The sequence below is a fragment of the Thermobia domestica genome, chromosome 4 (genome assembly GCF_964235325.1).
Source record: "Thermobia domestica chromosome 4, izTheDome1.hap1.1, whole genome shotgun sequence".
NCBI lineage: Eukaryota > Metazoa > Arthropoda > Insecta > Zygentoma > Lepismatidae > Thermobia > Thermobia domestica.
This window is the reverse complement of record NC_137457.1, coordinates 214716865-214735082: the sequence shown is the minus strand read 5'-3', so window position 1 is coordinate 214735082 and position 18218 is coordinate 214716865. Positions and strand designations below refer to the sequence as shown.

Below are 18218 nucleotides of genomic sequence, written 5' to 3'. Positions count from 1 at the left end.
TATACATTTTTTCTTTCGTGTAAAATTTGAGTTATGAGTTGGTAACGAGCTGGTACTATTTACATTAAAAATTTCGTGTTTTTCATTGGTGTTATTGCCTGGCTTTTTAAGATACTGTATATTCGTAAGTCTAGAAATAAGAGATATAAGAGATGAGACATTTCAATTTATTTCTATTTCCTCTGTCCCATATTATATGTATTATTTTCAACGGAGAGTCCTGTCGGTTGTTTAAATTTTTGCAGAAATTGATTCAAGGCCGTCAAAGTTTAGCTGCTTGTTCCTTTATCAAAATTCAACGTTTTCAGTTCACTAAATTTTTAATACAGCTGTTCACAATTTTGATGAACTTATTTTAGCATAAGTTAACTTGTAAGAATGGCCCGTTTATGTTTACTTTTAAGATGTTCGGTAAAAGAGATTCTTTAAAGAGTATGAATTCGTATAAATGCCGTAAAGAAAAAAAGAACGAATTAAATGTTGTCACTTTGTGGGGAATAAAATTAAATTCTTTAGAAGCTGGGCTCCAGTTACTATTTCTCATTTTCGTTGACTAGTAAAGCGTGTTGCCTTTGTATAAATGGTTCACTATTAAAAAGGATAGTTTAAGCGGTAAATAAGACATTGAGATATACAGATTTTTGAAACGTCGTATTTCATCCGCCAGAAGTAAAGGGGGATTTGGCAAAAAAATGCAAATACTGTTCTCGATTCGTGGAAACAGTTTTTCCCTGATCAACTTATAGAGGAAATAGCGAACTATACAAATGATGATTTTCGACAAATGAGAGTGCATTACAGCAGAGAGAGTGATGTTATTGATACAAACGTTGATGAAATCCGGGCTGTGATAGGACTCATGTATTTAGCTGGTGTACTCAAATCATCTCATCAAAATGCTGTAGATTTATGGAGTACGGACGAGACAGCACCGGAATTCTTCTGCCACACAAAGAGCTATAGACGATTCCTTCTTGTGTCAAGGGCAATGCGTTTTGATGACATAAAAACTAGGCTGACAAGAAAAGCTATTGATAAACTGGCTCCAATTCGGAAAGTTTTCGAAGATTTTGTTCAAAGATGTACTGACCATCACAGCATGGGAGAATGTTACAATACATGAAATGCTCGAATCATTTCGTGGGAAGTGTTCATTTAGGCAATATATGCCTAAGAAACCGGCTAAGTATGGACTGAAAAATTTCGCCATGGTTGATTCCAGTTTGTTTTACACTTCGAAAATGGAAATTTATGTTCCCAGGCAACCAAGTGGCCCCTACAAGCAGGACACGCGCCTAGCTGCTGTTGTCAACAGACTTGTTGAGCCTATACAAGGATCAGGGAGAAATATTACGGTAGACAACTGGTTTTCTTCTGTGATTCTTGTGTTTGAGCTTTTGCGTGAAAAGAACTTGACACTTGTGGGGACTATAAGGAAAAATAAGCCAGAATTGCCACCAGAAATTGTACAGACAAAATCACGACCTATCCAAAGTAGCCTTTTTGCTTTCAGAGTTGAGTTCATACTTGTGTCTTACGTTCCCAAAAAGAGCCGAAACGTGATAGTGGTTTCAAGCATGCACGAATCAGATGCAATTGTTGAGTAAAACGGTGAAACATTCAAACCCGAAGTAGTGACATTTTATAACCTGACTAAGGGAGGTGTTGACGTCGTTGATGGAATGAAATCACTGTACACTGTGGCTAGGGTATGCTGCCGTTGGCCCTTTCGAGTTTTCTTTAGCTTTCTGGATATTGGTGCTATCAACGCACAGATCATTCCCTACTGCAATAACACCAATGAGAAAATTGTGCGAAGACATTTTCTGAAAAATCTAGCGATTGATTTGACTAGAAACCATACGATTGGAAGAGCTCCCATGGTAACTGTTCACAAAGATTTGAAACTTTGGATTAGAAAATATCTGCAGCTTCCCGATGAAGCACCTGCTTCACAACCCAATCAAAGCCGGGACCGCGTAAAGTGTGGCTTCTGTCCAAAGAGAAAAATAGGAAAACAACTGTACGATGTGCTGAATGTGAAGTGCCCATCTGTGGGGAACACAGTATCAGCATCGACCGTTGCCGGGTTAAATTTAGTATATAGCTTAAATGGAAAGAAAATCAGAAATATGTTTCAAATCTACAAAATTATATTTCCAAGAACATAAAGAAAATAAATTATATTTTAAAAAGTAGTAGTAAATTTTTAAAATGTATATTTCTGGAAATTAAAATGCCCACACTCTGCTTCAGTCGATTGTATTTCGCGCGTTCACATCAAGCAATGGAAAGTGTTGTGTTCAAAGCCTCGGCGTCATGAAACAACCATGTATGACAATGTTTTACGTAAGTATTCTATAACGTCCTGTAATTTAGCCGATTTTGCGTTTGTAGATGAATATTTCATAAGTCGTAGAAAACTGCTCCACTATATAAGGAAAAAGAAAATTTCTACCTTAATGGGGACTCAAACCTAGATCCGTCAGATTACAACCTTTTGTTCTTAAACACCTCTGTTCTGTTCACCTATCAGGAGTTCATATAAACCATGAAATATTCGACTTTTCTTTTACTTTGTCGTGAGAAATCATTTGATAATACGAATAATTTGCTTTCATTATTGTCAATACATTGAATGCGAAATGTGTTCAAACACAATTAACACTTTCCTAACTAGTAATTTCCTAATTTCCTAGATTTGTGATCGTGAGCATACATGAAAATACATAAAACTATGCTGTATAATATAGTATTTTTCGCGACACTAGACTATATAAGGCCAAAAAGGCTGCACTTCATGATCCGAAAGGCCATAAGTTCCCTTCCCTGAACTACACCGACTACGAAGAATCAGTAGGAGGTGATTCTTTACAAGAAAATAAGAAAAAAGTTCATACATATCTGTAGGAAAAAGATGTATGGTATCGGAGCTAGAGCTGCCCAAGTTTGCGAGGATTACATTTGTACTTATATTTCGATCTTGAAAAATCATGGACCTGGTGCTCGATGATCGAGTAGAAGACATACCTAGGAATAGAGATGCAAGGGCTCGGGAAAAAACCGGCTTTTTGGAAAAAAAACGGTTTTTTCTGCTTCGCTTTTTTGCTTGGGAAATTTTGGGCTTTTTTGAAAATTTTGCTTTAAACTGATAAAGCAGACTTTGTTTCGCATCTCTACAGCAAAAAGAACTCATTTAAATAGTGGCTGATGCAGATAATAATATGAAACCTCGAAAATAAACCATGAATTTCAAAAAGATTTTTTAAAATTCTTAACATATTTACATTATTAATTCTAAAGGATTAACCAATGTATGTAATAATATTTTAACCTCTTATATACAATAAGTACTTTAAAAAAAATATACACAAATAACTAGCAAAATTGTATGTAGTATTTTTACTTCAAAATATCACACACCCTCTTTTTGAAGCAAAGTAAAGAAAAACATAAGAGAAATCTGCACATCAAAAACTTCGTTTTGGGTGGTTCTGTACATTCTTGAAATTTTTCAGTTAAGTTTTAATTTTCATATACATTGTATGAATATTTCGAACAAATTTTTCACTGATTGATCACATACATAATAATCTGTTACCACCTATCAGGTGCTTCGGATCTGCAGAATCGGTAAAGCTCCCAAATTCTGTAATGCACTGACTGCTAGTTAAGCTTGTTCAGAATCGGGAAAGTATCGAATTTTTTGTTCATGGATCGTATACGTAATAGACGGTTCATCTGAGCGTATGGTTTCCTAGGCTGTAGAATATATAACCACCATCACGGTTTACCCAAAGCTGAAGGTTTATAAATTTTTAACAAGAAAATTCAACATAGTTACGAAACTTTTTTCTTTTTTCTTTTTTTTTACAAAAAAAGAAAAACTATGAAATACATTTTAAAAGAGTGGAAGAATCAATCACTGTTCCAATTCACAAGAAAGACGACAAAACTGATTGTAATAATTATCGAGGCATTTCTCTTAACATTCTATTAATAAGATTGACCCCATACACAGATGAAATTATTGGAGATTATCAGTGTGAATTTAGTCGAAATCGACCAGATATTTACCATTCGACAAATAATCGAAAAGAAATGGGCATATATTACCCAGTACATCAACTGTTTATTGATTTTAGAAAGGCTTACAACTCGGTAAGGAGGGAAACATTGTACAACATTCTTACAGAATTTGGAATACTGAAAAAGCTAGATTTATTAAGTGTTTAAATGAATTCCAGAGTAAAGTCCGGTAGAAAAATGGAGCTTCCACGTCGAGGTTGGCCTCAAACAAGGATATGCGTTATCGCCGTTATTATTCAGCTTTGTTCCGGAGTACGCTATAAGAAAAATCAAAAATAGGAACCAGGGCCTAGAGTTGAATGGTATTCACCAGGTTATGGTGTATGCTGATGATGTAAATATGATAGAACGATCGAAAGAAATGCAGAGGCCTTATTAAACGCTTGCAGGGACATGAGTAAATGCAGAAAAATCTACATAGAAGGAAGTTCACAAGGAAGTTACGGCAAATTATGAATGCGTTAAAATGTCAATTAACACTTTCGACACAGTGAAACCGGTACTTTCAAATATCTTGGATCAGTATTACCAGACCAAAATCATACCCACAAAGAAATTAAATGTCGACAAAAATCAGGAAATTCTTGTTATTATTCAGTTCAAAATATTTTGTCGTCGCGAATTCTGTCAAGGAATTTAAAGCTTAAAATATATAAAATGATAATCATGCCTGTTATGCTTTATGGTTGTGAAACATGGTCGCTTACGCTGAGGGAAAAACGCAGACTGAATTTATTTGAGAATAAAATTCAGAGATGAATATTTGGACTCAAGAGGAAGGGGAATGGGAATGGCGGAAACTTCATAAGGAGGAACTACATAATTTATACGGTTTACCAAACATCGTGAAAGTAGGAACGCTTTTAAAGTTTTAACTGGAAATCCAATCGGGAAACGTCCATTAGGAAAATCTAGGCCCAGATGGGAGGACAATATTAAGATGGATCTAGCAGAAATAGGAATACAGAGTAGAAACTGGATTGAATTGGATAAGGACAGAAGTCAATGGAGAGCTTTTGTGGTCATAGAGGAAGAGAGAGAGAGAGAGAGAGAGAGAGAATACATTTAAGTAAAGCACAACTGCACAACAAATATGAGTGGGTGGTTAGCTTTCGCGCTTCTATCGTGAAGTCCGGGATTCAACCCCGCATTCGACCATTTTGACAAAAAAATTTCTTAATTCCATCTGTGAATGTAGAGATAGTGCGTGTACTGTGAGTCCTGGCCGACTTACCTTCTAATCGTTTTTAAATCTTTGTTATTATCAATGACCAGCAGTGATAGATTTGCGAAGAGGGTTAGGGTGGGGATGTCTTTCGGATTGAAGCCTCTACCCCAAAATTACGGAATTTCTAAAACAAACTAAATATTTGTTTTGCCTTTACTCATAAACTTCAAGCTGTCCTCAAATAAAAAATTAGGAATTTTTAGAAAAACTAAGCATTAATAAGAAAAGCCCCTCCGAAAATACTTTTCTAAATCCGCCTCTGATTATCAGTGTAAAATGGTCTTCAACGTTGTGTCTGGAAGATTATAGCTGAATATACAAACGAAACGAAATATTTGTTATGCCTGTACTCATAAACTTAAGCTCCTCTTAAATAAAAGTTAGAAATTATTAGAAAAAACAAACATTATTCAGAAAAAAACCCTCCCAAATATTTTTCTACATCCGATACTGATTATTTCTATCAAATGGTATTGAAGGTTGTGTCTGGAAGATTATTGTTAAATCATTGCACAGCTACAGTATAACGGAAGTGTGGAAGTACGCTCTGACATATATATTGAAAAATGTACGCTCTGATGGATATATTGAAAAACATAAGTTTAATTATGTGCTAGAAGCTCGAGTACTAAGCTCTAAGAAGTGAAACATGGATGAATAAAAAGAAATGATCTAGAGAAGAAAAATATCGATAATTCAGAAGTTAAAATCAAGTTAAATAACTTCTAAAATTGCCCTCAAATACTACGTACTTTATGACTACTTTAATTCATAAACCATGTGCTCCATCCATTATGATGGTGAATTCCAGAGCGAAATATGGCATTCAGGTCATGGAATCTTACTTAACTTTAGAGTATACTATAAGAAAGCTATTTAAACAGAAAAATCATGAAAATGAAAAAAAGCCAAAATTTCCAAAATTCTCGATTTTTTCCCAAAAAAGCCGGCTTTTTATGTGCAAAAAACCATCGATTCAAAATAGCCGGCTTTTTTGCATCTCTACCTAGGAAGTAAGGAAATTTATTTTCAAGCAATGAGCAATAGGGTAATTAGGAAATTCACGAAAGGCACATGTAACTCCAAAACAAGCTCATACGTGAGGCTGGTCGTAATTAAAGATAACGGAAGTCTTGAGGACTCAAAAAACGGAACGCTTTTCTAGGAAGCCGATACCACACCGAAAGGATTTCCTTCTTTTCGGTCAGTCACACTGGTCTAACTTGAAAAAAACACCTGTTCGTTTTGGCATCTAACAAAATATCCCGTCGTAAGTATGGTCGTATTATAAGTAATGTTAATGAGTATAATTGTATTGATGATGAGGTTGAATGGTCAGAGTGTGATGATCTTACATGGAATAGACTGGATTAATATCATTATTTACAGTGCACGGAAGAGTACACTAAATCTCTTCAAATAACAAATACAATCTACAATGGAAACACTCTTTCTCTTCCCTAGTCCCTACGATCTCTCTTGTGACTGTATGATTAGATGCGAGAGACCGTCTTTGAAGCACGACTGGTTTCGATTAATGCTGGTAGCTCATGGGTTTGAAATCCCTCGTTAAGCTCTAGATTCACGTTTTAGATAGGCTTGGAGCTGAGAAAGAACGATAGTTAATAAACAAAGCAACAAATTAATTTAGTTCCACATCGTGTTATATGAACGAAGAAGATTGTCATGTGTACAGAGGGAAAAATGAACGTAAATTAAGTTCACAATATTCGTGGGTGCAACCACACAGTTCAGTATGAATTACTGATATTATTCCTTGCCTTAATCAGGTAGTTTGATGTTTGATTCTTATGGAGACACGTGAACCGAAGTGAAATGCATAATGTACCTTACACATAGGAATCTATATACAAAGAACGATAGTAAAATAATTACTTAACCAACGCTTTAATAAAGATTTAAAAGTGAAGGCATTAAGCAACTCCTTCGCTTGCTATAGTAATTATACCAAATGTGACTGTCATTCATTTATGTGTGAATGTCACACATAGTTGAATGAAACTAAGCATCGAACCGATATTACTGACGCAGAAATATTTTTCGTTTTTGTTACATCTTATAAGACTCATTCAAACAAACGTCCCATATTCACATACAGTATTTCATGGTGAAGTCCGGTTCTTGATTTTTTGATTACAGGGTAAAGACTGATGCCACTTACCTACTGCCCACTGTAGAATACATCTGTAGTATGAGTGTACTCAATTTACTTCCGAGTTTATCTTTCCTCTTGGTGTGGTAATTTCACATTTTTCATTTCTCACAGAGTTGTAGGAAGGAATGCTAACATTGTAAATTGAATTTATTGTCCCTATATGTGACTTTCTGCTCTTATTTAATAAGTTCTGTGTGTGGTAAATGACGTTATTGATGCAATTTGATCCGTATTGCACATTCACACTTTGATGATCAAACCTAACCAGCAATATAACCTGACAAATTTCTTATCATTTGACATGACCACACGCACTAGGGAAATTTTCATGTTGGTTACTTAACCCATTCCGGACGGGGCTTTTAATACCTGATTTTTCCCTGTAGACGATGTTTTTTTGGCATATTTCAAAAATTCGTAGAAAATACAGTTTTCAACACAATGCTATTTATTATACCATTTTATAAACTACAAAACTTCCCCTTTACACAGGTGTGTAACATTCAACACTTGGTATACATTTTCTAACTTTTTACTGCATACATATATATATATATCAATTACGCAATGCCAGAAAAATTTTTACAATGTAACAAAAACTACAAAAATATCCTATACGCATGTAATATGTAAGCTATAGTTGGAAAAGAGCCACAAAATACACAATGTGAGAGCTTCAACAATGATACTTGTTATGTCCACATGGAAACTCGAAAATCACAGGTAATTAGATTTTGTGTGAAAACTTCTTCGCCATTTTCACTAGTAAAGGCAAAACCTGTGTGTTCCTACAAAGGTGTAATTACAGCTCAGTTGTGACAAAAACTGAACACACGCGCCACCTAGCGCTTGGAATCTGAACCATGTACTCACGATTAACAAATATACTACGAAAGGAGGTGCGAGCGTCGCCCGTCGTTTCATTGCTATAAAAAAGAATTGTACAGTTCGAGCATAGCTCGCAGCACGTCTACAGGGACAAAACATTCACTGCGAGCTATAGCTCCCACTTCGTCCGGAATGTGTTAAATAATCAGGCGTTTTTGCAGATGTAGGTCTGTCTTGTGGGACGAAAGGAAAGCACGAAAATTCACTGTGAGAATCGTTAAATTGTTTTCCCAAGTGCTGTTGTGCAATCATGCATAGTTCGCTTCAAATGTTCTCCATCCCACCTATTTTTTACTTCGCAGAAAAGTTTGCGCCCTAAGATGCTTGGGAATCTTTTGCGTTCTATGGGTAAGCCATAGTGCATTTATCGCACATTATTGATACATGTATTTTTAACACAGTAAGAGTAAATTCCTGCAATCGAATGTGTAGATAGGTGTACTATAGACCACCTGTTCCGGGTTTTGGAGAATTTTAGCTAGTGTTATAAAAAAACGGTTTTTTTTTCTGTGAAGTTTTTTTTCAATAAAAAACATCGTTCTTTTTCATGTTTTTTTTCAAATGTCTGTTTTTTTCTGGCAACTATTATTTATTAATTTACGTTGCAGATTATTGAAATAATCAACTGAACTTGAGTCCAAGCCCTCGTAACTTACAAATCTTTTGTTTCTTTGTACCTATATACTAGCAAAATTGTGTGATTATTCCTTTCGGCCCCAGATCATTTTTGGCGTTTTCCTACATTTCCAGTTAGTGATTTATTGCTCAAAAACCATTCATTCGATTGATATGGTTAAGGCCTTGCTTTTTAGAAAATAGATGTGACTATTTTGTGGTGTAAGTTGCATTGCAGTGTTGCCAATGGGTGGGAAATTATTGAGGGAAATGTAGAGGTGAAAATTTACAAAAAATTCCCTAACCGAATTTCAAAATTTTTTGTATCTAGTACCACTCCTGCTGTATGGGTTCAAATCACCTAAACAAATTTTGGTGTGTTGACAAGGTACAGTGAAATCCTGAAGTCGTTTGCTTCCATCCAAAGAGAGAAAGAAAATATTCTGTCATACACATGAAATTTTGACACTTTTTGCGCCTCACAAGCAAAAATCAAATATGCCGGGGCTACAGCTTCTCTAATTATCCTATTGAAACTTTTTAAAGTGTGTTCTGTAGGGCAAAGAGGAAGCTTTCAGGTAGTGGTACGTTTGTTTCAATGTAGCCAGTAAGAGGGTAATAATAGAGGGGAAAAGGGAAATTTTCCGAATTTTTCACCTAAAAGCGGGAATTAATTGTTTTGGCTGAAAACACTGCCATCAGACAGAAGAAAACTATCTGAAAATATACCTTAGTACTCCAAGAATATATCCTACAAGTATCATGGCGATATATAACAAAGTAAGCATGAAATTTAAAAAAACAATCTCATTCTACCTCTGAAATTCACCATTTTCTTACCATTTACAGAACATGGTTTATTATAAACCTCAACTGTACTTTCCCTAATTATTCTAGTGAAACTTTTTATGGTGCGCTGTGTAGGCTAAGGATGAGGCTATTAGACATTGTTACGTTTGTTCGAATTTAGCCAACAAGAAGGAAATAATAGAAATAAAAAAGGGATTTTTTTCCAAAATTTGCCCCTAAAATCTGGAATTAAAATTTTCTGTAGTTGGCACACTACTATCAGACACACACAAACTATCTTAAAATAAGCTTTGGTATCCCTCTAATATATCCTACAAGTATTGTGACGATATCTAATAAAGTAAGCATGTCAATAAAAAATATCTCATTCTACCTTTAAAAAAATCACAGTTATCTTCCCAATTAGAGAACAAGGTCTATTGTAAACCTCAACTGTACTTCCCCTAATTATCCTATTGAAACTTTCTATAGTGCGTTGTGTAGAGCAAAACCGAGACTTCCAGATACTGGTACGTTTGGTCCGATATAGCCAACAAGAGGGAAATAATAGAGACAAAACAGATATTTTTTCCAAAATTTCCCCCTAAAATCTGGGAATTAAAATTTTCTGTAGCTGGTAACACTGCTACCAGACAGACGCAAACTATCTTAAATTAAACATTGGTACACCACTAATATATCCTACAAGTATTATGACGATATTTAAGGAACAAATCTTCTAATTACCACAAATATATTGTAGGTATTATGTAAGTAAACAGAAAAGTAGGGAAAAACTAGAAAAATCAAGGGTTATACCCTAAATACGAATTTCGTGCGTTCCCTAATTACCCCATTGTAACGATCTGTACTTGCGTTTGTTAAGTAAGGACAAATGTTCGATTGGCGTAAGTTGACTTGCACTCGGACGTATAGGTAGGGATTTATAAACAAAAATTTCTAATTTTTTGCCCAAATTTAGGAAAATTTTAATTTCCCAAATTGGCAACACTGCGCGCAGGCCTGTCCAATTGATGTCAATTGATCCATCCGAGGTATATACCTGGCAAGTCTTAAGGAGGTCTTTCTACAACGAAGGAAGCTACAGGGAAAAAAGAAGTAAAAGAAATTCGAAATCAGAAAATTCTCGAATTTTTGACTGGGGTGAAATTTGAGAAGGAAATTCGACACCAGAAGAAAAAAATTAATATGATAAACTATAGTCCAACCATATTTTGCAAGAATAATATCCCGATATCTTAATTAGTGTTCACACAGGAGTGGATTCAACAAATGACACACCCGTGTGTGCCACTTTTGCCACCTGGACCACCGAGTATACATTTGATTACATTTTTTTTTTCTTTTTTCTTTTTTTTTTTTTTGACTACTTACTTGTGTTGTCGAGTTATAGTCTCGACTAATAATAATATCGTTGTTGTAAACAATAACTTTATAAGGAAAATTTTCTCTCCTTTCTACATCTTAGTTCCAACACTGTTGGTGAGAAATGCAGGGTGTTTCAAAATGAATATCGGGTTTTAAGTCTTCGTAGTACTTATTACATTTTACGTACAATTATAAGCAATGCATCAAGTAAAAGAGCACCTCAAACCGTCTTTGCTACAAGTGTTCAATGTAAGATACATTCGTCACACGGCACACATCTAGTCGATAGGCGAGAAAGGCCCATAAACTTTCCGCCATATGGCACAAAACACATTCAATTTAGGGGAGTCTCGTTTCAAGTGTACCATCTCCTGAGGATTTGCTGACTGCCAGATACAAACATTATGAGTGTTCACATTAGCTCTTAGGTGAAATGTCGATTTATCACTGAAGACGACACGATCCAGAAAATCTTCATTGTTATGCAGCAATATTTCACTTGCGAAATTGGCACGTAAACCGTAGTTTGTAGACTTTAGACCTGTAGCAACTACAAACGATAAGGACGTAGTTGCAAGCGTCTCCTTAATATTCTTCACACAGACCGTTGCACTGTACAGATTCAGTCTTTATTAAAACACAAAAAACTTTATGCTCTCTAGCCTACATCTTTGCTGCTTGCTCTTTCTAACGGCTGACAGAAGAAACAATACATGTACATGCGTGCGTACAAAACTGTTTGAGTTGCTCTTTCATTTGATATAATATTTATAACTGTAAGTTAATTGTAATAGATACTACAAAGTTTCAAAACCCTAATATTAATTTTGAAACATCCTGCATTACATCAAATTGTGTCATCCTATATTCATGTCTTGTATATACGTATCATCAGGGCCGGTCCTAGTCAATTTGTCGCCCCATGCAATGGCATAATTTGCCGCCTCCCCCTTTCTCCAGGAAGAACAAACCTTAAAAGTCATGATTTTAAGTATGCTACTCTAGCGTGAACAACAAAGGTGAGGGTAAGTGCAGTTGCACTCAGAAAGGCATAAATACTTACTAAAAATCAAACACTCCTGCAGAGGAAAGATGGTAATCCATTTTATAGAATTATTCACTATCGAGCTTCAATCTCGATGTATCAGTTTGCAATTTCAGTGCAACTAGCTCTTTTATCTTTATTTCTTGATTTCTCTTCTATATTTGTTAACATTTTTTTTTTAAAAAAAAACTTGTTTCTATCTTCAATGATAAGGAACTTGTTTCTGACAAAAACAAGACTAGTTGTCATATCAAAAATGTAATAACTTACTAAATGGAACAGATATTCACTACTATTCGAGAATTGAATTCTTGCATTTGGCAAAAATCAAGTAATTTGTGCTCGGATTTATTCGACCATTTGCTTTAGCATTGTCCATGTGGCCTTAAACTAATGCAACCTAAACATAATTTATGAATGTAGTATTCAAATAGAAGGTCAGCTTAGTAAATGTAACTGCCATCATCATGGTCTGTTTCCAACAAGAAATATTTAATTTAAATAATATACTTATGACAGATTTTGCCGGACCATCCAAACTTGCCGCTCCACGCAAATGCACGTGTTGCATATATAATAGAGCCGGCTCTGCATATCATATATATCTAGTCGACAAATTATTTATATATGGCATTTAGAAAAATACTATTAGGCAAATTAGTATTAGTTTTTACCTTTAGACAAGTTATTTGAATTTTATACTTTTCGTGACATTATTTTCGTGCTTATTAAAGGCCTGCTTTCCCGAGAAAACAAAATTTCAATTTCCACTTTTATTTCTTAGTTGATATTGATGAAAACGGCTGAAATACGAATTGTTAATAGGTATGGTATTCATGTAAATTGTAAAATATTTGTAGCGTATCAGTATCTAGCGTTTAATTTATGTTGCATTTTACGGTGATTATACCTTCATAAAAATATTTCATACTTAAATAGACGTAAGATGCATTACAAATGACTATTTAAAAAAAACGAAATTTACAAAAAAAAAAAACAGAGGCAATGTTTTTTTCTTAAAAAAACGTACATTTCTGAAAAAATACGAACGGTTTTTTTTTTTCTATTTACAACACTAATCTTAGCTCTTTGACCATGTGTAATTCTTCCCAGAGTTCCACATATTTTTTTCACGTAGCCTATTTTGTTGTGAGGAATCATCCTTTACAATTTGTTCAAAGTGTTCACTAGCAATCTGAATAAATATACGTGTGTATGTGCACTTTATTTCTGAAATAAATTATAAGGTTTTATTTATAGTACTCAAATGAATTACAATTACCTGTTGGAGTAGAAGAGGTAGGAGAAACTTCAAAATTCCTGACGTCATCGTTATCCTTAACAATTATTTTAAGTACCGATAATGTTTAATTCTGGGAAGGTGCTGCTGAAAATAAAAACGTGAATCAGAAATATCCAGATAAACATATTGAGAATATAACATTTTTACTTGTTATTGTATAACAAAGTCTCAACTCTTTTCAAAAATTCAATTACATGTTTTAAGGAAAATAAATATTAAGATAGAATAAGTACATGGATAATTTCTCTGATTCTCACACAGTTAGCACATACGCTAGGGATATAGTTCTCACATTATTGTAGTTTTGACATTATTGTGACAAGACAAAGTGGTTAGCCAAGGGCGGACCGTTTTTAGATTGCAGCAACTATCATACCATTAATTATAGAGCGCCTAAAACTGATTTAACCAGAATTAATGCTGCGTAAGAGTTTCCTTTATTTCGATACACTACACATTGAGCTTTGGCCTATTTCTCGTCGTCCAAAAAGGGAAATAAATATTTATAGTTGCTATATTGTTGTTCTCTAAATGTTTTATTTATGAAAGCTTATGTGCAAAAGTTAGGAATAACGTATTCATCACACACAGTAATTTAAGACTGAGACATATGTTGATGCGACGTAGAATTACTGATTGAAACCAACTGAGGAGTAGAGCCGCAGTGACTTAGTTTTAGAGCGTTCACCTCTTGTGCTTGGGCTCCCTGGTTCGATCCTATATTGCGTCAAGTGGACTTTGTAGTGGATACACACCGTATGCGTAAGTTTTCTCGTGATTCTCCTCTTTTCTCCCACTTTCTTCATTCACCATTTCATTCATTTCTCATTATCACTGTCTCCTTTTGCCTAACCATGGGACGTAAAACTAAAAGATTTCATTTTCATCTTTTTTTAATGAAAAAGATATGAGTAGTGCTCTCAACGGGTCGGGTCGGGTGGGGTTGAAGACCGACCCGACCCGACCCGTGACCCGAATTGACTGACCCGACCCGAGCTGGCCCGGTTAACCCGACCCGAATAACCCGACCCGAGCTGACCCGATTGACCCGACCCGACAACCCGAATAACCCGACCCGACAACCGGACCCGAGCTGACCCGACCCTTTGAGAGCACTATGGTCACGACACTGGGTGAACACCAAAATGCACTCACATTGGGAATTAAACCCGGACCACGTGTACCGAAGTCAGCTAGATCAAGCGGGGGATTTGTATATGCATCTTAATGAATATTTGGCACTTTTGAGATTTAGTTATTTCTTTTTATAACTGATGCCAATGTCCGACGTTGCTTTAGTTCTAAGTGACGAAATTTTTCTTCAAGGTCAGTGTTCTCACCTGCTCGGACGACATGGGGTCTTCTCGGAAGGCAGTAGCAAGAGTATCTTGGCGGAGACAAAAGGAAATCATTTAACGACAATGATAAGGGATCAGGAAACGGGAGAACAACTGTGATTTTTTCCAACCCTTCAACTTTCATTCCAAAATAGGTTCCTATGATTCCGGGACCCGTGCCACTTTGATTTTTCTTTCTCGATAATTAAAACGTATTTTACAGTATATATAGTTGCACGTAAGAAGATATATAATATGAATTTTGTAATTTAAAATTTAAAAATACAGTATGATAATTAATTATAAAGTACTAATTTTATTTCATCACTTTCAGCCCAACAAATGAAATTCAAACAATTCGCTCCCTGGGTCTTGGTCATCAATACTGCGTCTTATCCTTTGTCTTGCAGTCAAATCTTGGTCCTGCATTTCGTAGTCTTGGTTATCTTTCATGCTATACAAGAGCCAAGAATGCTCGCTTCATCGGTACAAATGAAGACCAAGTGTGATTTTGATTATGGTATTTCATACTATACAGAAAGCAAGAAAATACGCTCATCGCTACTTGGTGATCACCAAAACAAGGCCAAGAGCAAGATTACTATGCACTTCGTCTTGCATATCCAATCTTTATCTTGTTCTTGTATCGGTGTCCTTGGGCTTGGTGAAATAAAATGAAATATTCAGTTTAAGGTCCGTCGATTCTGCACCGAGGCTAAGGGATATGGTGACCATGAGAAATGAATGAAATGGTGGAATGAAGAAAGTGGGAGGAAACAGGAGAACCCCGAGAAAACCCACTACACGGCGTTTTTCCACCACAAAGCCCACTTAGCACAAGCTAGGATCGAACCATGGACACCATCAGTGGCGGAGCCAAGGGAGGACCAAGGGGGGCCGGGCCCCCTTGCTCAAATTCTTGGCCCCCTAATGGCCCCCCACACGCAGATGATGCTATTATAGGTCGACAAACGGTGAGTTGCCAGTGGCTACAAGTGAAACTACTTCTAAAACATCTCTCGACAACAAAGTTACGAACTGCAGAATACCGTTGCGTTCCGAATAAAATAGCTCCACTCGTTTTAGTTTGTAGTACGGGAAGATCTAATTCACGGACATCTGTGTGACCTCGCCACCTGGACATTCATTTTAACCTCTGTCCATTATCTAGTCATCTCCTTTGTTTTTGACAAACAACCAGAAAAATAGAAAATCAGTCGGCATTCTCATTCGCTTCAATGTTGAAAGTCATACTAAAATATGATATGCATACTTACAAATAACATGCACTGCAGTAAAACATTACACTTGTGTTGGACGAAAAAAGTCTTCGTACACTAAGTAATTGATTTCCATTGATTATGGCGACATAGAACAAATGCATAGCATCCATTAAATAATTTGGTATTATTACTATTATTATTATTATTATTATTATTATTATTATTATTATTATTATTATTATTATTATTATTATTATTATGAGTTTATCTACCAAACAACTATTTATTGATTAATAAAAATTATTAATCAATTATATTTAGTAACGTATGGTAGATGACTTAAGATTATATTATTTACTGACCGACAGTATCCCACGCTGTCGTATCTGTGCATAAGAGGTAAGTTCTAACCTTTTCTTTGTAGAAATTAAGTAAAAGAACCTGCTTTACCTCGAAATGCTTAATTACAATTTTATTTACACAAAGACAATTCTAACATACAAGATGATATTAACGTTGCTATTTGCATATACGAGTTACTTGTCACAAAAACTAATTACGCTAGGAAACTAAAACTATGCTCAAACTGTCTTTCTTAGCTAACTTTTACAAGTGGTAGCAATTGAAACTCACATGAGTATATGGTAACCTCTCACCCGAAGTCCAAGGTTAATCTCTTTGCACATGGCTAAAAAAAACGACTCTGTTGTCTCCGTTTCACTCTCCCCCTCTGCCAGCCTGAATCCCCATTATATTACCAAATGTTATTAATCTTTAATTTCGAATTAAGTGCTTTATGATTTTTTCTTTTTTTTCTTTTTCTTTTTTTTTTTTTTTTTTTTTTTGCAATTATAAAGTCTTATTAGTTTCTATCACCGTTGTACCTTAGGACAAGTTATTATAACAAAGGAAAAACATTAATGGTTCCTCTTGATTACTTTTCAAGGCTTTTTCTTATAATTCACTTAAGCACTATCACTTTTTTTACAAATTATCATATCCATTTATTCCTTTTTTTCATAAAATCTGTCTTCAACACATTATATTATCATGCGGTATTAAAACAAATCTGGAACTTCTGATATTTATTTACCTCCATCATTCCCTCCGGAAAATTAGTGTGATCTGTACACGAGGGAATGTTTTCGGGCTGCTAAAATTAAGATTACTGGTGCCATGCTATAACATTGAGTTTCGCCTTATCTCAAGTAGATGCAGACATGTCAGAAGGTTTGATCCTTGTAGATACACTAGTTCAAACGCTGTCCAAGATGAGGTCTGGTAAATATGACTCTCAACGAATAATATTCGAACAAATTTATGAAGAATGTCTAGAGATGTGCAAAGAAAGTGGTCTCGAATTCCAGAGCCGGAAACAAATACAATATAGAGGTTCCTCGTGGAAACGAACTAGACATCGAAATATCACAAATTCATTTTGGATTAATCTTTTCCTTCATTGGATGCAGAAAACGAATTTTCTAAAGATAATATATCTATCAAGAGACATTTTTCTCCCTACTATTGATAGACAATCTCTGATATGGAAAACTGCTTTGTATCATGTTGCAAAATCATCAGATCAATCATCACTCTACATCCAAAAAGTAAAAACTTTTTAAAATTACAACATTGTCGAGCCTATAACCCAGCATTATGGAGTGATCTGCAAACATTAAAGTGAGAACTCAAAACCCTCCCAAACACAATTATTAGAGCAACCCAAAAGCATAAAAAGCATATAAAGCATAACAGCAATTTACACATATGGTTGGTACCTTGAACATGATTGTGATTGTCTAAGGGTCCAGAAGAAACTAGTTTTAAAAGCATAATTTTAGAAAATAAAGCATAAAGCATAATTTAAAATATATAGCACAATTCTTGGAAAATTCTCTTTAACTGAAAGTTTAACATACTGTGTTAATATTTTTTAAAACCAATATTTACAATGCAAAATCATTGAGAACATAACAATGCAACAATGAAAAGCTTATTTTCATTTCTGTAAACTTTTCGGTGTAATCCTTTGATGTGGAGGAAAGAAAAAAAGTAAAAGAAGAAATTTTTCCGCCAACAATGAATAGTACACAAGAACTCCAACCTGCGTGCAGTTAGCCCCCCCTCATGCTAAAT

General features: G+C 35.1%; 1 protein-coding gene across 6 annotated transcripts in view; it reads right to left on the bottom strand.

Annotated features, from left to right (window-relative positions):
* The window catches only part of LOC145683440 (uncharacterized), a 501171-nt gene that overhangs the window by 344853 nt on the left and 138100 nt on the right, over window positions 1-18218 (bottom strand). For 5 of the 6 annotated variants that reach the window (XM_081754773.1, XM_081754778.1, XM_081754779.1 and 2 more), the window contains exon 2: window positions 13502-13603. In XM_081754773.1, coding sequence (XP_081610899.1) covers window positions 13502-13549 — 48 coding nt within the window. In that variant the 5' untranslated portion in view covers window positions 13550-13603. Of the gene's footprint in view, window positions 1-13501; window positions 13607-18218 lie in introns of all 6 variants that reach the window. The other variant, XM_081754775.1, reaches the window with a different exon arrangement.